General features: G+C 47.1%; 1 protein-coding gene across 3 annotated transcripts in view; it reads right to left on the bottom strand.

Moving 5' to 3' along the window:
- The window catches only part of FIRRM (FIGNL1 interacting regulator of recombination and mitosis), a 1,502,596-nt gene extending 1,496,729 nt beyond the window's left edge, over positions 1-5,867 (bottom strand). For all 3 annotated transcript variants that reach the window (XM_069641302.1, XM_069641303.1, XM_069641304.1), the window contains exon 1: positions 5,648-5,867. In XM_069641302.1, the coding sequence (XP_069497403.1) occupies positions 5,648-5,737 (90 nt within the window). In that variant the 5' untranslated portion in view covers positions 5,738-5,867. The remainder of the gene's footprint in view (positions 1-5,647) is intronic.
- Between the last annotated feature and the right edge of the window lie 17,574 nt (positions 5,868-23,441).

Here is a 23,441-nt window from a genome sequence, read left to right as displayed (position 1 = left end):
GTGCCGTAGATATGTCATTATCCTATTTAGTTTAATATAGCTGTTTAGCCCCCTGACATTCCACAAGGCTACTCTAAGTTCCCTCATCGTGGATTGGCATTCATACTGGTCTCGACAGCTCGATGTGCGTATTAAACATTTCTTGTATGGATCCATAGGCTAACTCCCAACTCCCCTGCCGCCCCGCCCGCCAACAATTGCCCACTTCAATACCTTGTGCTCAGGCATCCCTGCTTCTCACCCCTGCCCCGGGTGCCTGGGGTGCAGCAAGCGGATACCTAACAGCTAGTATCCGTGTACAAATCCTCTCTTAGGCGAAGAACACTTCCCGCAGTGCGTTCCTGGATGGAGGCTACACCGCCGACTCCTGCATTCCGTAAACTTATTAGCGCCTGAGTTTTTGGAGAAAAGGTTGCTGCGCCCTGCAAACAGTCGGCCGAATCCGGCCATGTCCTCGTTGAGCCTCTGTAGGCTTTTCAGAACGTGTCGCCCACTTCCGTCGTCTGATTGACTCCTCCAATGGTCAAGTTTTACATGTCCATCCATTTCTGGGCCTCCCCAGGTTTATCAAAGAAAATGGCTCTCCCTTTGCAGATTATTTTCAGCCGCGCCGGATACAGCAGCATATACTTAAGATTCGCTTCCTGCAGCCTCTCTTGGCTGATGTGATATTCATCCTCTGTTTTTGCACCTGCAAAGGCTGGTCCGGGTATCCATCATTAGTGGCTGACGCTCGCTGTATCGTGCCTCCTTTCCGGAAATATTCCAGAATCTTTTCCCCGTCTTTGTAATTTAAAATCCGGGCTACGATGGGCCGCGGCGGGGCTCCCGATTGTGGTTTCCTCATCAAGGACCTATGTGCCCTTTCTACCATGAAGCCCTGGGTAAGGGTGCCTGGGCCAATTTCTTGTAGCAGCATGTTCTCCATCAAATTGGTGGGGTTTGCACCCTCTTCTCCTTCCGGGAGTCCGATAATTCTGACGTTATTGCATCTGGCTCATCCTTCCGCATCTTCCATTCTGCCCTCAAGATTCCGCAATTGTTGCTGCAGTATAGATACATCTCTTGACGTGTCCTTAAGGCTGGCAGCGTTTACTGCGACCTCTTTTACAAGAGCTCGAGTGCGCTCCGCGAGTGCCCTAACATCTTGCCGCAGGAGGTTCACATCTAGGCTGATGGCATCCATTTTGGACTCCAATGCTATTTTCAAGGCTGCTATGGCTTGTAGGACTTGCTGATCCCTTTTCGTCTGCACTTCCTGGGGAGGTGAGGTCACTGGCGACGTTCACGGATAAGTTTGTGGTTTTAGTGAAAATGTCCAATGTGGGCTGCTTAGCTTTGTTTTTTTGTGACTGGACGCCATTTTTAGTACCCTGTGTGCCGGTTCTTCCGCCTCCCTTAGGTTCCCCACTGGCCTCTAGTTTACACCTCCAGTCGCTGATATTGGATGGAGGCTACTTCCAGTGTTTCAGGGCTGCGAGGTTGTCTCCCGGATGCCCACCGTGCACTGCGCCCATGGGCGGCACCAACAACCTTGCTTCGGAGTACCGCTTTGGGAAGTGGTTTCTTGCACAGCCGTGCGTTGCACACGTGATGATGCCTAATATAGTCTATCCCAGGCAGCTTGGCCCTTACCAGCACGCCCACACACGCATTTATGTCTCTTGGAGCTTGTTTCGGGTACAGTCCCTCCTTCGGGGCAGCAGGTGCCTGTCGGAAGCCGGCTGCTGGCCCATAAACCCCTTCTGGTGCTGCAATTTGGACCCCACCCTATTGGTGGAGTTTCTTTATTTTGTGCCACGGCCGCATGTGTGCCCACGCACCTTGCCAAAAGGCCCTGCACCGCCTACCGGGCCTCCTGCGTTGTTAATGTAGCCAGGTCCATTTGTCACGTACCCCTACTTCTTGGGGTGTGTTGGTTCTTTTGTCATCACTCAGTGACTGGCGCTTATCAGTGTACATATATTCGATGTTAGACTATGCTGGTGTACCGGCATGGGCTATTCATGGACCCGGCTCCTGGGTAGTGTCTGCCGGGATGTCGGATTGCACTGAAGTGAAGTGCGCTCCGGCAGCTTATTTCGCAAAGGCCAATTTCCGCCTCGGACAGGGGACCGCTCTCGCCCCTATCTGACAATAGTCCTCCACTGTAGCCGGCTTCTATCCGCTGCGCCCGTCCCCAGTGCTCAGAATCTGGCGGCTGGGGGTGTGCTGGGAGCTGCTCCGGGCACCCCCTGGCTTCAGTGTGCTCATGAGTTCTGTATGTGAATATAGCTATTTGCGCCTCTGCTGCTGCGCATCAAGGCAGCCTGTCCCCCCGGGATTCAATCTCCTCCGCACCACCTACCGCTTTGTCTGCGGTGCCTCAGGTGTGTCACCGGCGGCTGACAACGCTCTTGCTGCTCTTCTTTCCGTTCCCAAGCACTGCAGTTCTTCCCGCCCTAGTGCGGCTGCCTGCGTCGTGGCAATGACGTCCTCTGCTCCACTCCCTAGTCTGGCAGGACAAGATCCTGCTCCGGACCACCAGTGGGGATCAGCTGTACCGCTGGGGTCTCCGCCTGCCGAGCGGTTTCTGTTTGGTGCTGTGTTTTTCTTATTTGTACGCAGACTCCAGCCTAGCACCTGCCATTTCCTTTTCACTGCTGCTGGCCGAGTCTCTCCCTCCGTGGGCTCGTGCTACGCAATCCGCCTTACGCCAACCTGCTATATACACCCAGCAGTGCAAGCCCGCTTCATCAACCTGGTGTGGTGTTTACAGGAATCCTCACGCGCTTGTGCCAGTGTTGTAGGCAAGGATCAGTTTGGATCAGCAGGGGCCATGAGAAACATGTCCTTACAGCATGGCTGTTTAGCCACGCCCCAGCAGAGAAACTTAAGATAGGCAGGGATGTTGAGATTTAATGTGGTTTTCTATAAAATGACAACTTTATCTTGAGCACCCATGCACTTTTCAACACATGGTAGACGTGGGCTTAGGTTAAATCAAATGTACATATGGTGATGCATGCGCTTTAAAAAGTCTACCTTTAAGTTATCATCGTTTTGACCATTGAAGTAGCCAGTGTATTGATAATTCTTCATTGAATTGACACTGGGATTTCATGGATACATAGTATGTTTATATTTAAATGATTTAAGTATTTCCATTTTATCTAAATAGACCTTATATACAACCCTGTGCTTTGGTCATGAAGGGGAGCATTGCTGTAGGGAAACAGTACTGTTAAAGTGGAGTCCCAGGTTCATAAAAAGAACTGTATGCAATTAATAACAATTGTGTGCACATGATTTAGGGTGGGTGGAAAATTCCCCCAAACTAGTTTTCCACTCCCTTAATATTTGTTCTTTCAACTCCTGAGTGGAGGCAGGCAGTCTTCGTGGTAGGCTTAAATTGAGGAGGAGGCGCTCTAGTAGCCTAATCTGTAGGCAGAGTGTTTCCGAATCTATGAACCCCTTATAATTCGCCACCTGTACTAGGACTAAGGCCTTCTTATCCTTGTTCAGCTTCTAAGGAAGAGATGGACTCCTGTGAAGAGTCAGATGAAAAAAAAAAGAGGATGATGAACTGGATCGCGCCTTGAAACACTTGTGTATAGACGCGTTATAAATGCCATATCATATCATATAAAGATGAAGCTGTCTAGCCCTTCTTTTTATATCATTCACGTTTGATTGCCTTCTTAAATATTTCCAGCAAACAATTCAGAAAACCCCTCTTTTTGTCTTAACCTTTTCCCACATCTTTCAGTAGATGTAGAGTATGAAGATTCCTGATCCTCCAAATGCTTGGTCTTTTTATTTGGTTTCCCCATCTCGGCAGCTTGTGCTACGCAGGACACAAACACAAGCACTTCTGGGATTTTAATATACTATTCAGAACCCGCCATTACCAGTGTACACAGAGGCATGACTGATATCACCAGTGTTGCCATGATAATGCAGTACAGTGCAGACCACCACTTACCTCTGCCCCGGGCCACCGCACTGGGCTCTTTGCCCACAGCATGGTGCACGCTGTTCCTCCCCAGAGGTGGAAAACTGTTTCATCCACACCACCAAATGCCCCGTACCAAAGGTAGAGTCCGTCATCAGCTCAATGAGTTTACTCTCACCCAGGAGGGTCGCCGAGACATCCCCTGGCTTTGTCCGATGCAGTTGAGCTCGGGGGGAAGCAACCAGAGGAAATGCAGCCATGTTGCTCTTCCCAGCCCAGCAAGGAGGTGGTCACCATTGTAGAAGGCGACCTGCTGCCTTGCAGGCTCCCTGCCATTGGCAGGAATTTACGAACAACTGTGGTATGCGGGATGCTGGAGGTATTTTTTCCCCAAGGAAGCGGCAGAGCATTCATCAAAACAAAAGTAACAAGCATTGGCAACGCCAACAGTTTGAACTTTTGTGTAGGTATGGGATAGGCATTTGCTCGGCACAGATATAAAAAGGTACGACCTGACCATAAGATAGCAACCGCTGGAAAATGGTGCAATTACCTGGGCATATGATTTCAGTACCTGGAACATGACCATTTAATACCTCAAACCAAAACGGTTGGCTTAGTCATTGCTTGCTCTTAACAGGACTTCACAGCAAGGCACAGAAATAAATCAAGTGGCTGAAGGCACACTTGGTTAAGACTTTGTATTACACCAGTAGCCATTTACAGCTGCAATTAAGCCATTAACTCTCAGTAGACTACTTAGAAAAACACTGGTGCTCTAAAACTTGATTTTACTACTTCAGAGTGTGAGCTCAAAGAGATCCTAGAAGGGATATCTATTAGGGTTAAAGAATGACCTTTTCAAACACAAAGCCAAGCTCTGGCTAGTTACATCTCACTAACAACTGCTCCTCTGACTCTGGACGGGCCTCCTGGGACCCAGCTCTGCTTTGTTCTGGCACTACTGTTCTGCCTTTTGCCCTGATTTGTAACGTCAATTGTATATTTTGTATATTTTTCTCAATCTGTTGGTACCATTGTGATGATATGCCATACCTGTAACTTGTCTGCCAAGACATGCGCCCGGTTGCCCTTGGGCCTGGTCTGCGCTATATAAATAAAAAACAAATACAAATGAGTGGGTGAGAATGGCCATAGGGATTAGCATCGCTATGGGCAGTCAATGGGTGGGTAAGTAACCAATCAACACCAACAGGCTGTGTGCAAGTGATCTCCTCCCTACCTGTACTATCATGCAATCATTTCGAGTTATAGGGGCCCAGTTATAGGGGGCGATTAATAGCCCAAACTAAAAATGGGTTCTGGCTGGATAACCTCACAATACGTACTGAGACGAGGAAGAGGGACGTGGAAGTAATGGTGTCTTTTACATTCTTTATTCAGTCTTTCCAGACACTGTATGCTAATTTTGCAACTCACACCTCAGACCAGCATATGCTTCTACCACTGTGGCCACTCTCACTTTAATACTTTTGGGTCTTCCTGCTTTCAGTTTAAATAAAACATGGCATACTTATATTACATTCCAACAAGTTTACAACCCAAATGAAAAGCTAAAGCTTTACATCTCTCTGTCGCTTTATCAGGACTAGTGTATGAGCTGTGCAGTGGCACACGAGATCAGTCATTCAAAGCGCTACCCACGTTATAGTGACTGTGAACTAAACACTATGGTAAAAACTTGAAGGATATAAGGAGCCTGGGAAGCGCGGATGGCAGCTCCTTGCGGCACGTCTCTGCTGTCCACTCGCTCATCTCCTCCAGCAACGTTTGCTGAGACATTTCCGTGCAGCCCAGGCGCTCGATCTTCCCGGATCCGAAGCTTTACACTGACGCGGGTGTGGGACGCCGGCTTTGACGTCACTCCCTGCAGACTTCCCCGGCAAGATCTAAGTGAAGTCGCACCCGCCAAAATTACAAAAGACGAGCGACCAGTCACAGTGCTCTTCAGGAGAATCGACCTTACGACACTGTACGTCACGGGAAAACACAGCCCCCCCCCGTCGCGCAAGCGCAGATTCCCCGAACCTAGCCCCGCCCTAATCACAGAAACAGTTCAGATTTACAGTATACCTACTCGTAGCATCGATTTGGTAAAGGACACGAATCAAAATGTAAAAAAAAATGCAGTGGCACTATGTTTCCTTCACTATGTTTCACACCTTCCCAGAGAACCCCTCCGCTTCTGCTTCCCACAGACCCCATATCACAACCATCACTCTCCCTCTCGCCCCCACAATATAATACCTGGGTGCTGTCTTTCCTCCGCTCCACACCCAACACTGTTTCACAACTGTCCTATCAGGAATGAAAGAAATCCAGTGAAAGAAAATGGATCTTAAATGAACACCATTACTTTCAGTCATTTTCCCTCTACAGCATGCAGCTTAATGCACCCTGCTCCCTCCCCCAATTCTAAAGTGGTAAAAAAAAGTAGGTTTTTCACATGCTGAGCACACCGTTATTTACTAAATGGGCAGCTTACAATGTCAGAAACAACAAAAAAGACGTACAAAGTGAAACAGGCTTCTGAAAATGAAATGAAGTATACCAGTTTTCTTTAAATTGTATGTTATATGTTCAACTATGAGTAGGCTGCAATGCCGCATGCAAGCAATCATAGACAGGAGATAATTAAAGCAATAAATCAGGAGCCGGAGGCGGTTTCGACTTGACAGCTCTTTATTCAGGCGCGAACTGACTTCTCAGCGGTAACCCGCCTCCTCGCCCACGTGGGTCGCAGCCCACTAAAACAATTGGAATAAACAGATGACTGCTGCTCTACATGACAACATCAACAATAGAGATGGGACATGAACTCTCCCTGTCACTTTGACAAACACTTCAGCTTGGTTAGTTCAGTTCTTCAATCCATCTTGTGGGCCTTCTGATGACTCTTTTGGATGGACTGCACGCTGGTGGGGGCAACTTCGAAAGTGTCTCTTCACCATCACTGTTGCTGTCGTCAGCATCTCTTTCCTCTTCATGGTACTCAGAGTCTATGTCTGAGGAGTCATCAGTCAATATCCTTGGGATGCTGACATTGGTGTCAGTGCCTCTAAATGTCCTGAAGAAGGATGAATTTCTGGTGATTGTGCCCTGGGGGCTAGCTGCCGCTACCATCGAACCCTGAACGTGAGTGACGATCATGGGATCCGGCTTGAAGGCGGGCATGTCTTTCGTGGTTTGATTTTGCCGTACCAGGACTTGGTATCCAATTTGAATTGAGCTTGGTCTTGCTTGTCTCTTTGTGTCCGTGTACTCTTTCATCCTGGTCTTGCTCTCTCGATCCTTGCTTCTGGCATCTTCTACTTGGGTGGCTTCATTCTTGGTTCGTGGGTTATGCGGGAGCCTTGTTTTGATGACACGCCCAAACATTAGCATTGATGGGCATTCACCAGTTGAGCTGTGTGGAATGTTCTGGTATTTTCGTAGCAATGTGCAGATGGCTTGCATGAACGACCCGTTTGTGATGGAACATATTTGTAGGGTGCGTTTGAGGTTTCCCATGAACCGTTCCACCATTCCATTCGCTTGCGGCCACAGTGGTGTGACCTTGTGATGCTGGAAGCCTAAGTGTTCTGCGAACATTGCGAAGTCATGCCCAGTGAAAGGAGGCCCATTGTCTGATTTGACCTTGGAAGGAATGCCGTAGTCGGCAAAGGTCTTGCCCAGAGTTGGTATGACGGCCTGAGCGCTGGTGGAGTGGATCAGATGGACTTCTGGGAATCATGACATCTCGTCGATGATCACTAGAGCATATTTGCCATTGGCCAGCGGCCCAAACATGTGTACATCTACCTCGTCCCACACTCGTAGAGGCATTTCAGATGGTTGGATTGGCTCGGGGAATGTGCGAGGAGCCACTGCCTGGCATGGTAGGCATTTTCGTAGTAGCTGTTCTACTAGTTCATCTATGAATGGGAACCGCACCTTGGTCCTCAATTGTCGTTTGGTTGATACAATGCCTCTGTGTCCTGCGTGCGCGTTGTCTAGCACTTGGTCTTGTAAGGCAGCCGGAATTACTATTCTGTTTTCCTTCAGTAATAGGCCTTCGGGTGATGTGGATAAGGTGTTGCGGATGAGCTTGAATGTTCGGAAGTGTTGTTCATCCTCCGCGGACATGAGTGGTACTCCTCTCTGTTTGCTTTGCCACTGGTTTGATCTCAGACATGCTTGTACTGTCTGAAGTAATCTGTCTTTTTGTGTTGCCTCCAGCAGCTGATCTGTGGTGACGGACTTGGGTAGTGCGCTGCTGATCAGGTAACGTAAGTATTGATTTGCTTTGTGTGATTGACGCTCGTCTTGAGCTGGAAGTGGATATCTCGAGAGAAAATCTGCAGGATTGTTGTCCTTGCCCGGCTGATGGATTATTTTAAATGAGTACTCTTGGAGCCTCAGGCCCCACCTGGCGATGCGTGGTGGCATTTTAGCTGTTGGTTTGCCGTAGATAGTGGTGAGAGCCTGGTGATCAGTGATTATGGTGAAAGGTCGACCGTACAGGAATAAATGGTAATGTTCGCACGCCCAGACTACTGCCAGGCTCTCCTTTTCAGGTTGAGAATATGCACATTCTGTGGTGGACAGGCTGCGGCTTGCGTATGCTACGATTCTCCTCAGGGAGTCTGGAGATGCTCCGCGCTTGGATTGCGCTAGAATGGCTCCTAGCCCTACAGAGCTAGCATCTACTGTGAGTTCTGTGTCAAGGTTGGGGTTGTAGTATGCCATGCATGCATGAGGCTGTGGCGATCTGTTTTTAAATTTCTTGGAATGCCTCTTCTCATGTGTCGGACCATTGAAATTCTTGATGCTTCCCGGTGAGAAGTCGAAGCGGTGTGCTCACAGACGCAAAATCTTGAATATATCGTGTGCAGTAGCTCGCCATGCCAAGGAATGAGCGTACTGCGGAGGCTGATGTGGGTGTGGGGGTTTCCACTAGAGCTTGAACTTTTTCTGGATCTGGTTTCAGGCCGTCTTTTGAGAAGATATGTCTGAAAAATTTGAGAGTGGATTTGCTGATCTCACATTTATCCGGGTTGAGTGTGAGGTGGGCGTTTTCCAACGCCAGGCAGACTCTCCTCAGCGTGTCATCGTGACTATCTTGCGTGGTGCCGCAAATAAGTATGTCGTCAGAGTAGTTTAGGCAGTTGGGAATGTGTTTTATTACTTGGTGTATTTCGTTCTGGAAAATTTCCGCAGCTGAAAAAAAAACAAAGCTGAGTCTTTTATCCCTGAACAGGCCAAGATGTGTTGAAAATGTGGTGATATATCTTGAGGCAGGTTGTAACTCCAGCTGGTGGTATCCCTTGTTCAAGTCTAGCTTTGAGAACACTTTGGATCCGTGAAGTAGATGCATCATATCAGTCATTCTTGGGGCAAAATGTCGTTCTCGCTCTATGGCCACATTTGGGGCCCTCAGGTCAACACATAGGCAAATACTGTCCTTGTTGTCCTTCTTGGGTACTGGTACGATGGGCGACACCCACAGAGTCGGTCGCAATGCTGGTTCTATGATGTCCTGTTGTAATAATGACCTCCACGTTTTTTGTATGTTGAGAGGTATGCCTCTGTAATGTTGCGCATTTGGGGACATTTGTGGATTGATGTGTAGTTTGACTTGTTTATCCTTTAGTTTTCCCAGGCCTTTGAATAGGGAGGGGTACATTTTCTGCATCATGTCCTTTGGGCTCGTGGTGTATGCCGACATTATTTGGTACATTATTTGAATGAGTCCCATTTGAATTGCAGACTTGAAACTTAAGATGCTGCCACCTGGCACTTCCCCTTTTATTACGTATATTTTGATCTTTTGACTCTTGTCCTTGTATTGACAGTGTGCCGTAAACATCCCTTGGCAGTTGAGTGGCTTATTAGAGCCGTATGGATATATCAATGTGTCCACTTCTTTCAGTGCCTTCTTGTAGGTGAGTAGTTTATATGTCTCATCATTTATGACATTGACCGTTGCTCCCGTGTCAATTAGAAACTCCTTGTTTTGTCCATTTACTTGTAGTAGTAGAGTGGGGCTGTATTCCGCGGCTATGCTGTTTCCGATGGCATGTACGTATCCCCTTTTCCGGTCCCCACTTGATGAGGATGAGTGCGACTCACGTCCTCTGCAAGGCGAGTCATCTAAATGTCTAATCTTTTGCCTGGAATGACGTCTTTGCGAATCATGTTTGGTGCCGGTGTGGCTCGAGTAATCTCTTCAGTCTTCTCGCTTTCTCTCCTCACGAGGTGTATCGCTTGATGAGTCGTGAGATTGATGTTTGGAAGATGTTCTGCGGGGTCTCGCACATTCCCGCCCTGGGTTGCGGTCTTGCCTCCGGGTGTCCCTGTTCACTTCAGTCGGTTGAAAGAAATTGATGTTTCTGCACAGGGACTGGAAATGGTTTTCACCACCGCATTTGTCACAATTGTGTCCAATGCCAGGGTATGGGCCTAGATGTGGAAATTTGAAACCACACCTGTAGCATTTTTTTTGTCCTGCAGGATGAATGTCTCTCGTTGTTCTAATGGGGCATACCGATGTAGTGGAAGCGGACTGTGTAATTTTTATGTTGCTTAATGATTCCGTCTGTAGCATGAGAGTCAGCCCTTGCGAGTTGCAATATTTCTTCTAGTGTTCTGCTCTTTTGAAGCAGCTTCTTTTTGAATTCGTGTGACGCACAGCCGGCTATGGTTTGAGATTTTAGCGCTTCGTCCTTTGAAAAATCTGTCAAAGTCGCAATATTTCGCTCTCTTTCTTAGCCTCATTACAAAATTGTCCATATTTTCACCACTTTCTTGTGTGGATTTGTGAAAGATGTGTCGTTCATAGTCAACGTTGCGCAGTGGTGCGAAGTAGGCATTTAATGCATCAATGATGCCTTGGAAAGTGTCTGTGTTGGACTCAGGCATTTCAAAGACGATATCATGTACTACTGGGCCCAGTGAATGTAGCAGGATTCCTCTCAGTCGGCGCTCCTCCCTTAGCCCTGATGCATCAATGTAAATGTGCAATTCTTTGAGCCATCTAGCCCATCTGGGGGCGAGGCTGCTGGTGTCAGCCATGTCAAATGGTTGCAGTGCTTGTAACTGTAGAGATTCTGAGCCACTATCTTCTTTGTGTCTGGCCTGGCGAGGTGTGGAGGTGGAGGGGCTTAGAATCCCACTGTCTGGGTTGTCCTCTGACATGATTGAGCTCTTTCAGATGGTGGTAGAGTTTGCTGGGACATTCGTGTCCTGTGAGATGCTGCAGGGTTGGTTGGTGCAATATACACTTTATGAGGCGCGTGATATAATGCTGTGGAAGCTGTCACTCTTGTTGTGCCACTGTGCTTCAATCAGAGCGCACGCGTGTGATTGTGCTGTCCCAAGATTGCAATCCACGCTTTATATGGAGCGTGTTGGGCGGCCGCGGGAGATTTCACATTTGGAATGTCCTTGCGCTTGGTTCCGAGGGCGCGCGTATGGATACGCCGGCTCCCCTCGTGTAATACGCGATGCGCGTAACACGTGTACTGGTGGTTTCCTTCTTGAAATGCACCCGCTGCAGTCGATGTGCCAGGAATTCCTTATTTGAGGTAGGTGCTGATGCCCTGTGTGTCCTACGTGACTCTGGTGCATCAATTCAGTCAGATTCTTATCTTGTGCTGCGTCGGAGTGGCTGGACTGAACTTCGGGTTCCGGTGTCATGTCAAATTGACCTCGTCGCCATTGTTATATGTTCAACTATGAGTAGGCCGCAATGCTGCATGCAAGCAATCATAGACAGAAGCCGGAGGCGATGCGTCTTGACAGCTCTTTATTCAGACGTGAACTGCCTTCTCGGCGGTAACCCCGCCTCCTCCCCCACGTGGGTCGCAGCCCACTAAAACAATTGGAATAAACAGAGGACTGCTCCTCTACATGACAACAACAACAATAGAGATGGGACATGACATTGTAGTTTTCATTAAACCGTGTTTATTATTTTTGTTGGTCTACCCCCACAAATACCATGTGCTTTTTGTGCCCCTTCCTTTAAGTTTTAATGGATAAGCTTCTAAACGTGTTATTTGCTTGTCAAATTGCTCAATCAAACTGAACAGTCTATTCATGAGTGGCAACTTTTGAATTTCAGTATGGGGGAAGAAATTCACCCACCCCCGTCCTCAACAACAAATATGAGCAAACGTTCAGCGCCACCCATCCTCTGGCCCAATGATGCATTTTACAGCATCTATTTTTTATAAGGAATTGCCAAACGCCCTACGATTTACAGCCAGCTTTAAGCATATAGCATCTCAGAAACAGTCACTCAACATGCCAAGCTACCGTTGGTAACTTTCTACTTTAGGACGTGTCTCTCTACCTTCAATAAATTCAACATTAGATATAGACCATTGATTGTGCTCAAAATCGCTGCACTCCCAACTATGCAAACCCACAACCTGTAAACATTTCTATGGGGCCAAGTGAGGTTCCTGCACCCTTGTTAAGCAACTAAGAGGGCAGTTGCCCCATTTCCCCCTATACTCGGTATCTATGGGCAATATCTCATCTGTTACACAGACTGCCTTTGGCTACCTATCATTTGAAACTGAGCTATATGAGGGATATCTCTGCTATCAAACGGACTGTTTTTGACCATAGATTATTTGAAGCTGATGTAGGATTCATGTCTATTCTGCTAAAGACCATCTATAACTATTATTTAAAGCTGAGCTGGGAGTGATATCTGTTTTAGTTAAAAGCAACCAGTCTTGCGCTATGTGCATACTATTAGGTGATAAACTTATGAGTGATGTCTTCTCATTAAATATATGTTGTCTCTTACCTGTATGCACATCATACATAACAACAAACTGCATGCCTTAATTAAACAACATTTTAGAGCAGGGGATTTTCACATGTATAAACCAGTGGGAAGATTAAAGACATCTCAAATTAGTGCATGTCAGGTGTGACTAATAAGGTGGGTAACTATCGCGTATTGTGCCAAACTACCCGAATCGATGGATTGTGTTCCGTGTCCAACACACACCCTGCCAGAGACAGGAAAAAGTCCTGACATTGCTTCAGGCCTTATCAAACAATGCCTTCACAGCTTGGAGCTCACAATTTCATGTGAAAATTGGACCTCCGAGCAGCAGAGGGGCTCTCCCAGAAGCCTGTGAAATATCTCCATTGCTCTGTGTCAACCGAACATTTTAATGAGTTTCAATGGAAGCAAATAGGCACTGATGGGAGAGAGGGCTCTTTTAGCAGGGACTCTTGTCCCTTAAGAAAATCGAACAAGGTTAATGAGAAAAGGAAAGCATGCATAATGCTGCATTACTGTGCATTATAAAACCCAAGTGAGTTATAAAACCTGTGGTTATAAAACCCAAGTGAGATTTGTTTAGGCACACTTTATTTTGCATGGTGCTACTGTGACCTTCCAAGCTGAATGAGTGAAATGAAGCTCAAGCCATACTCTTTTTGCCCAACATGTTTCTACGACAATTTGTATAGTGCAATGTTTGTTTATGATAAAAGGCTAGTTTATAATGTAATTTGTCTTCTTTTCAAGGCATTTCTATAAACAAAGTATTATGTAAGCACATGAAAGCAACACCTCAATAAATATTATATCAACTAAACCTGTTGGTCAAGTGCTTAAATTACTGACATCCGGGTTTCACCAATTAACCAAAGTGTGTGATCCTGGCGAAATCATTTAATCTTACTTTGTCTTATCTTGAGTCCCTGTAAGTGATTCAGTTCCCCCGATTTGGGCATTGGTGCTGTGTCATGCTTGACGCCATCACGTTTACACATGATGATGTAATTACGGCCTCACTTAGTGACGTAAGCACCTTTCCAGTCACGGCCGTATTTATATAGGTTGGATTTACTCTGCGTTTCATCCATAAGATGGTGAACTGTAGATGTCACTGTACTCGGCATTTGTTGCAAAGGTAAGAAGTTGGATTCCCACCCTAAACTCAGCCCCATAGAATTCATGTGTGACCTTAGACTCTCTATTTTAAAATATGATCCTCTTCCTGTTGGGCTCCTCACATTTAGGGTATGACAAGATGACCCCTTTACCATCCTCTCCTAAGTTGGAATAGCTTCACAGCTTCCTTCATTCGGTTTTTCTTTCATTCTTGATAGTTATATCCTTTTTTCATTCTTTTCTTTTAAAGCATATGGGGCCAAACATTTGGATCACAGATTTCTAATTGGCAAAATTGATTTTTGACATGCGTACGCAGCAGTGTTTCCCTCAAGTTTTCACTCATGGTGAGTTCTTCACCTAAGCATGTTTGGCAATCTCTTTAATAATTTGGTTTTGGGCATATTTCTTATCCCTCTCATATTCTTTGTTCAATTCTCACATGGTCTGATGAATAATTGGTCCTGATGAAGGCGGATCATTCATTTTCCCCACCTAAACCTATTTTATACGTCGACCCTGCCAGCTAGATCTACAAGATAACTCATCAAGTCAGATCTTGCCAATCAGATAAGATCTTATTAGCAAACACTTAAAATGTATGCAGAACTTTGAATTGCACACATTTAAATCATTTGTTGTTGTATTTGTTCTTACTTTGTGTTTATTTGTGAATCACTAAAAATGCATTTTGTCTTTCTTTGTTTCTCTGCACATGTTTCTGTTTGTAAAACAAATCTGATGATTAGAAATGATGATACAATATATTTTTACAGAATACGTTACTTTCATATATTGTTGAAATCATTGACAAATGCAGTATATTGGACATTTCTTAGTAGTAGATACAGAATGAACAAGGATTGTCGTAAAATAGGGCACTAGGATGGTCTTTTGAAGTAGTGTGTACATATACCTTTTAAAAAAAATAATTGCCATTGGGAACAACCATTTCTATTATTTAGTGATTCAGTTCCCAGCTTTTGTTATATTATTATATGGTTATATAATATTATTAAAGAAATTGCCTAGCTCATGGTTTAATGACTATAGGGTTGCTCCAAAAATAAAAATAGTGGCATTCATGTTTTTCACACTAGAAAGTTATTTGCCACTCAGCTTTTTCAGGGCAACTTCTTGTAATGCCACTTCCAATGGTGCCTCGACGTATCAAAGGACTGATGATGCTCCTTTTAATGCCCTTTTCTGTGAAGTCACTTCCATTGGTGTCAACCCGTGCAAATTCGGATATTTGCACATGTCCTTACTTCTGGTGGATCGTAGGACTCCGGAGATGTTACGTTTCTCAGTTAGGTAGCTAGGTGATTTCAGGGTGATATCCCTTTAGATGATGTAGCAGGATTTGAAGATGATGGCATCGGGAGCCAGTGCAGTTCAATGAGGGCCTGGGTGATGTGTTGGAATTTGCAGAGTCCTTTGATGAGACATTATTTATGGAAATCACAGGAAAGCAATGCATTTATGGCACAAAGGCTTACACAATTTAACATTTATAACACAGTGGAGGACATGGGTACTTAACAATGGGGTAAGAGAATATGACCAGATGTTGCACAGGAAGGTGGAAACAAACAAGGGACAGGACAGAATAAAATTGAAACAGGATGGTGGAGGAAGTGAAAAATTAAGGTTGGAGGGGTGATGGAAAAGTGCTGGTGGGTAGTCTGCTAGGGGGCGAGAGGGTGATGGAGTAACATAAAGTGCTAGGAAACCGTTTCTTCAGAAAGGAGGAGGGCTTTGAGGTTGGATTTAAATAGTGATAGAGTTGGAGTAGTAGGGATAGCAGGAGCATTCCAGAGTACGGGAGAGTGTGGAAACAAGAGGGAGCGCAGGGAGCTCGAGTAGTGTCCAGGAGGTGAGTCAAGGATGATCGTAACAAGTGAGTAGGGGGAGGAGCAGATTAGGTAGGGAAAGTCCATGGATCATTTTGAAGATGAAAAGAAGTTAATACTTTTTTTAAAACTGTTTTTATTTTATAGGAATTCCCTAAAAAATATTTAAAAAGACAATAATTGTCAGTCTTGTTACATCAGACCAGTGCTGTCAAATATTATCCTTCATAACGCCAACAAAATAAAGTCATTAACACAACCTGTGTTATTACCCCCCTCCCTGTAAACTCCCCAACACTGCCTTCTTGTCCATATAATGCATCCCCTCTATGCATAGTCCGTACATATTGAACTCATTAGCTGTCTTAAATATTGACTTGTACTACAAGGGTTCCTGGGTCTTAGGTTCCAGTTCCGTGGGTGCAAATAAGGTTTGCGTCAGCGCATTCCAGACACAATATCATCAATGATTTCTATGAGACCTTGGTAGGCTGCTGTTTGCCAGACTACAGTTTCTGCCAATGGCCATTTTGTTAAGTCTCTCCACCAAAACTCCGCCACTGGGCCTTCAGGGGATTTACATGCCATTGTGATTCTGCGATTTGCCAGCACATAAGTCAGGTCCTTCATTTTGCACAAATATCGTGTGTTCCTGTGCGCGGGAAGATCCCCAAAAGGCAAGCTGCCTGAGATTCAATATCCTTCGTAATTCCCCCTCTAGAAATTCTATTTGCAATTTCTCCCCAGTATTATTGTATTCTCCCACAGGACCAGAACATATGCAACATTCCTGCGTTCTCTTCAGCGCATTTGGGGCAGTATTGTCTGTTTGAGCCTTTAAAGCTGGAGCTTTTCAGTGATGTCAAGTACGCTCTGTGCATTAAGTACAGCTGTATAAGTTTAAATTTGGTATTTCTGGAGACTTGTTTGCGATACCTTATTGCTCTTGCCCATTCAGAATCTGTTAATGGGTTCCCAAAGTCAGTTTCCCATTTCTGCCGCACATTCCGTTCCGAAGAGGAATGGCAGGAGAGGAGCAGATCATAAATCCTGGATACTACGTGTCCCCCCTCAGACATGACATATATATAGCTTCTATATTCACATTCCAGTTCCGGCCATCGTTTTGTGATTGTATGTATTAAGGTTAGGTGCAGTAAGTATTGTCCCTTGTGTATACCAGTGTGCTCCTGCAATGTTTGGAAGTCCATAAGTGTGTCGTCCTGAAGCAAGTCACCTATCGTGACAACGCTGCAGGTCTCCTAGTGTTTGCCTATATCCAATCTCTGTTGCTGTTTATTTAGCATACTGCAGCAAAAGGGATCTGCAGGGAAAAGGGAACTGTAACTTTGAGAACTTTACAAGCTCTGTGCCACAGCTGTTTGCCCAGGCTCAGCAGGTGTGGTTGTTGTCCAAGGTGGGGGAGTTGACACCCATAGAATCTCCTTCAAATAAATGTGTTTCAGTGCTGGTTGGAGCAGTGTAGTGTCTCGCGTCGGTTCATCAGCCAGCCAAACAGTCACGAACTGTAGGTGGCTTGCCAGAAAATAGAGTTAAAATTGGGGTACTCTGATCCCACCTCCATCATAGGCCCTTTGGAGTGTACCTAGGTCCATTCTACATCTTTTGCTTTGCCACAAAAACCTTCTGCACATCGTGTCTAGTTTACCAAAAAATTGTTTGGATATGTTGAATGGAATATTCACAAAACAATTTAACAACCGGGGAATGATGACCATTTTAGGAGTGCTGCCCTACCCATCAGTGATATGGGCAGTAGTATCCAAAAGTTCAGGCCAATCTTCTCCTCTTTGATAGACGCTTCCCGCGCCTCATCAATTTCCTTTAGTCTCCTGCTGTCCCTTCTTCGGCATCCTTGCCTCCCCCCTCTGCCTCCTCCTTGGCTACCTTGTCCTCTCCTCCTTCCTCCATTGCCCACCCTCGGGCTCATTCTACACCTCCGCAGGGTGTACCTTTGATTTGTACCCCTCCCGGAAGTCTTTCAAGATTGGCAACCTTCTCCATATTGCCACTCTCAACTCTCGATCAGCTGTCAAACACTCTTCTGGCATTTGCCGCCTCCTGGAAGAACTTGATCTCGATGACATCGGTCTAGCCGAGACATGGTTCACGGCCAGCTGTGTCACAAGCTTTGACACTCTCCTCCCTGATGGTTACAAGATCCTCTCCACGCCCAGATCCAACCACTCAGGAGGGGGTGTAGCCTTGATCTTCCCAGAGTGGATTCCTGCCTCTGTCATTCCTATGCAGGCCGACTCCTCTTTCGAATGCCTTGTCTGCAGGCTCTCTCTCTCTCTCTCTCTCTCTCTCTCTCTCTCTCTCTCTCTCTCTCTCTCTCTCTCTCTCTCTCTCTCTCTCTCTCTCTCTCTCTCTCTCTCTCTCTCTCCCAGCCACTCTCTTATCATGGCTACTATCTATCGGCCACCTGGTCAGATCACCTCCTTCCTCTCTGTGTGGCTAGACCTCTCCTCCTCCCTCCTGGCCTCGACCACTCAACTCCTCTTTCTTGGAGACTTTAACATCCACCTGGATGCTTCCTGTCCCTCCTCTGGACTCTTTTGCGACCTCTGCAACTCTCTCTTTCTATTCTCCCCTCTAGCCTGACTCACTCTGCAGGGCACACTCTGGATGTTCTGATCTCCTCAGACCTCCCCCCCTGTATCCCACTCAGCACTCCTCTCTCCTGGAGTGATCACTTTATCCTTTCCCCGCATCTCTCTCATTCTCTACCCCTCGGGCCAAGGCAACTCCAGCACTGCCACCTACCTTCTCGGTCATCCGATCTATGAAGCATGTGTCAGTTGAGGCTTTCGCTGCCACTTTCTCTGCCCCTCCTCCTCCTCTGGCTGACGCACATCCTGACACAGCCCTTTCCATACTCCACTCTTCTATCTTTGATACTCTTGATGTTCTTGCCCCTGGCATGAGGATCCGCTCGAAACCCAAAGCCAAGTGCAACTCCTGGTATGACTCTGACCTCGTCACCCTTAAACAGAAGTGCAGGGTGGCTGAGAGGAAATGGCTAGCTTCTTGCGCATCCTCTGACAAACTAGCCTGCCGCCTGCTGCAAAGGCAATACGGTCTCTCTGTCCGCACTAAGAAGAGAGCCACATCCAAGCCTGCATCTTTGCGGCATCTAACAACTCGGCCAAACTCTTTAAAATCTGGAAGGAGCTGACCAATACTGCTGCAGTCTCTACCTCTCCTGTCCCCTCCCAGGCCCTGTGCACGGCCCTGGCTTCTCATTTCATCACTAAAACCCAGGACATCCTGTCCACCCTTTCGTCCTCTCCTCCTCCTCCCTCTACTCTTTCCTCCATCTCCGGCGCCCCTGTGGCCACTTCTCCTCCCTCTTTATCTTCCTTTCCTCTGTTTTCCCCTGACGAGATTTCAAGACAAGTCCGATCTATGAAAGTCACGTCAAAACAGGTTCTTCCCTATTCTTCCAAAACCATCAAGTACCACATTGACACCCTCGCTCCTGCCCTGGCTGACTTCTGCAACCACTCCTTTGCCACTGGAGCCTTCCCTTCCCCCATGAAGCACTCTCTTGTGCACCCTCTTCTCAAGAAAACCTCAGTCGACCCCTCCTGCCTGTCTAACTATCGCTTGATCTCCATCACTCTGACAAAAGGGAGGCTTTCACAGTCAACCTCACTAACAGGCCCGAACAACACCTACCTCCCACAAAGTTAATCAAACTTTGTGTCCTCCTGGATCCACGAACCAACCCATGGCGTGGTCCGAAACGTTCCTGACAGGAGAATCGTCTTGTTCTGCTGGAACCCACTGGGCCAACACCTCGATGTCCAGATCACCATCGCCTCCTCTCTGAACACGCCAACAGTCCGGGCGGCGTATCATCACATGCGCCATAACCTCAACTGTGCTGTGCGCAGGACAGCGCCCGCATGCGTACCAACTGCCATGTCCGTGAGCCGGTGCCATTTCCTTCCGCTCTATTAACAACTGGATTCCTCCGAAACATCACGCACCTCCACGCAGCTCACAATTCCATTTTCCCGCTGCGTGGCCAACAGATCGCGGGGCCTCCAAAGCCTGTGCACCATTTCCTTTTTTTAATTTTTTTTTTTAGCACCTCCCTTTACAGCCGCCGTTCAGGCAACGGAACTTGTCCCACAAGACTTGTCGAGTTCAACAGTTCCGTGCCCAGATCCACTTCTCTCCTTCCGCGGGGCACACACAGAACTTAGCTAGGCCACCGCCTACCTTTGATGGCCGCTGGACCGTGCCACAGTAACTTTTTCCACACCGTTACTGGGCCACCACTCTGCCAATCTGGCCACATACTGCCTTTGATGGCCGCCGCACCTTTAGTTGGCAGCTTCTCACACTCTGCCGGCCAGTTTCAACCTCAATCCTGGGGTGTGGGGAACAACATGGGGGTCGGTGTCCTGTACTAGCTGCACCCCCCACAGCAGCGATGACACTGTGCCTTCTTTTTCAATCCTCGTCGCCAGTGACAAAAGGGAGGCTTGAGGATTCCGATGTAGTACACAATTTGTACTTTAATGTCCTTGGTTCAGCTCAATACCTTCAAGGTAAGACTACAAGACGCCAAGACAGGACGACAGGAACACCGGCTCCCCACACCCTTTGAAACCACCTATGATCTCTAACTGCCCCAACGGTCACACACACACACCAGCATTCCACAAGGAACCATGGTGACCTCAAAGCACCTTATGACACACTCCTTTCCTGGGCAAACTCCTGGTAAAGCTGGACATCTCCCAGCTCAATCTTCACACTGAATCTGCTGTTTGTCTCCATGACCCTCAGTCTGCCTTCAGAGCAGCCAGAAGCACAGAAACTGCTTTCCTGAACATCTGTGAAGACCTGCTCTCTAACCTTAATTCTAATCTCCCTTCTGTCCTCCTCTTACTCGATCTCTCTTCTGCCTTTGACATGGTCAACTATGCCATCTGCTCAATCATCTCGTGATAACCTGGGTATCACCGATCAGGTCCTGGCCTGGCTGACCTTGTTCCTCTCTGATCAACCCTCCCAGGTCAAACCTGGGTCCTTCCTTTCCTCTATCTCTCTCTCTCTCTACCTGTGGTGTTCCCCAGGAGTCTAACCTCTCTCCCTGGCTGTTCAACTAATACCTGGCACCTCTCGCCCACTGCATTGCCGCTCTCTGCACCAACTTCCAGTCATATGCGGATGACACTCAGCTCATTTTCAGGCTCCTCTCTGCCACCTCTTCTTCTCTCATCTCTGACTGTCTGTCTGCTATCCAGGAGTGGTGTGCTACCAACGATCTCTGCATTAATGCCAGTAAGATGGAGATTCTCCTTATCGGCACACCTGCACCCTCCTTTCCTGTCACTCTCTGGCCGTCCTCCCTTGGCCCTCTTCCTGCTCCCACCTGTGAGGCTAAGAACCTCAGGGTCCTCCTTGACTCCATACTCTCCTTTTCTCCTCATATCTCTGACGTCTCTAAGAAGTCAAACTATCAACTGCACCTCCTCAGAGGTATTCTTCCTTTCCTCTCCTTCCCCCAGAAGCTCACTGTCTCTAGAGCTCTGGTTCTCTCTAGGCTGGACTACTGCAACAGCCTCTTTCTAAATTTGCCTGCTTCTACTCTCCACCCTCTGCAACTCATCCAGAACAAGACTGCAAGACTTGTCCTTGGCCTCAAGCCCAGGGATCGTATCTCTTCAGCACTGAAATCTCTGCATTGGCTCCCAGTGGCTGCAAGGATTAAGTTCAAGACCATCTGCATTGTCCACAATGCCTTCTGGGGCCTGGATCCTCAATACCTCCAACTCTCTCTTCATAAATATCTTCCTACTCAAGCTCTTCACTCCTCAACCTCCACCTCCCTCAGGGTCAGTCGCTTCTCCAAGCAACGAGTTGGTGGTAGATCTCTTTCTTCGGGTGGGGCCTCCCTGGAACACTGTCCCTGCCTCTTTGAAACTTGAGGAGAACCATCTCTGGTTCGGGAAGCCCCTCAAGACCTTCCTCTTTGCTTCTGCCTCCGCTCTTCCTCTCCTCTGCTGATTTCTTGTCTGGGTCTGCACTGGTCACCTGGCTACCCTCTGATTTCAGGCCCAGGTCCCTTCCCACCCAGTTGCACACCCGCACTGCCTCCCGGCAACCTTTGCACTTGGGTCTGTATCTGTTACCCTACAGTCCCCCTACCTGCACTTTTGGACACCTGCTGTCTGCACTTACCTGTGCACCTTCCACCTGCTAGCCGCACTTCTTGTTATTGTTTTGATCCCATTTACAGCACTGCCCCCTCCCCTTTCCCTGCACTTGCGCAATCTCAATGTCACTTGGCCTAGTAAGATTGTTGTCTCTGTCCTCCCTCTGTTCCCCCTTCCTTACCTTGTAGCGCCTTGAAACACTTGCGTATAGGCGCATTTCAAATACTTTATGATATCATTTCCTTACCCCGTCCAATGCTTTTTGCGTATTGTGTGTGTGTTCTGTCAGGGCATCATAGTATACATCAATATCTGAACGTGTCTGTGTGCCATTGCATTGCCAGGATTGGTAACAATCCTTTTTCCCCCCAACTAGAGCAGCAAGAGGGAACAAGCATGATTCCTCCTGACTAATTGTGATACCAGAGAGTTTGGCGAACCGGTCAAGGACATCCAATATATATTGCAGATTAATTTCCGGCAATTGTATGTAAAGCAGCATATCATTTGCATACATAGATATTAAGTGTTGGACTCAGTCAACATTAATGCCTGCGTCCCTATATTCTTCCCAAAGGAACGCCACTATAGGTTCGATAGCCAGGATGAAAAGCATTGGAGACAATGGGCAACCTTGCCTCGTGTCTTTTTCTAATTTCCATGCTTCTGAAAAAACATCAGCCAGTTTTGACTCTAGCTTTCGGCTTGATGTACATTAATCGCAACCATCAAAGATGGTGTTCCCCGGTTCCAAATCGCCATAGTGTGGCATATAGCCGTTCCCACCTAATGGAGTGAAATGCTTTAACAGCGTCTGGGGATACTACTGTGTAATGTTTGTTGCTTGATTTAGTGCTATATATTATGTGCTGCAAGTGCCGTAAATTCCATGTTGTCTTTCTGCCTGGCACATAGCCTGTTTGGTCTGGGTGCATTAGGGTTGCTATCACATTCTTGAGCATATTGGCTAATAACGCAGTGCTTATTTTACTGTCTTGGTTTATCATGGACAGGGGTCTAAAGGAACCGCAGTCCATAAGCGGTTTGGGTAAGGGTATTATCACTGATTATTGCAAGCTTAGGGGGAGTGAGCCCAGCTCGCATGCTTCTGTCAGCATGCCAAGCATCGCTTGGCCTAGACCGGCTGCAAACTCCTTGTAAAATTTAAAATTCACTCGGCAGGTCATCTGCCCCAGGAGTTATGCCCTTGGGAAAGCTTCTGATTGTGGTCAGTATCTCCTCTGTAGTGATGGGGGCATCCAGTATTTCTGCCGTTTCTCCATCTAGGCGAGGGAGTTTGATTAAGTGTAGGGCTTCTTCTAGGGCCAAGTGTTGGACAGGAGCATCTTCTTTGTATAGGGAGGTGTAATATTTTTACAAAGCGGCATTTACTTCTATCTGGGTACTACAGAGATTTCCTTGATCATTGTGGATATTGATATTTTATTTCTATCGCGCTCGTACACAAGTGTTTCAGAGCGCGACAAGGCAAGGGAGGGGAACAAGGGAGAACAAAACAGCGATCTTACTAG

This window comes from Ambystoma mexicanum, chromosome 1q (genome assembly GCF_040938575.1).
Source record: "Ambystoma mexicanum isolate Mex_15411 chromosome 1q, UKY_AmexF1_1, whole genome shotgun sequence".
NCBI classification, from domain to species: Eukaryota; Metazoa; Chordata; class Amphibia; order Caudata; family Ambystomatidae; genus Ambystoma; species Ambystoma mexicanum.
Note: the sequence above shows the minus strand (reverse complement) of the source record. Positions and strands in the feature narration are given on the sequence as shown.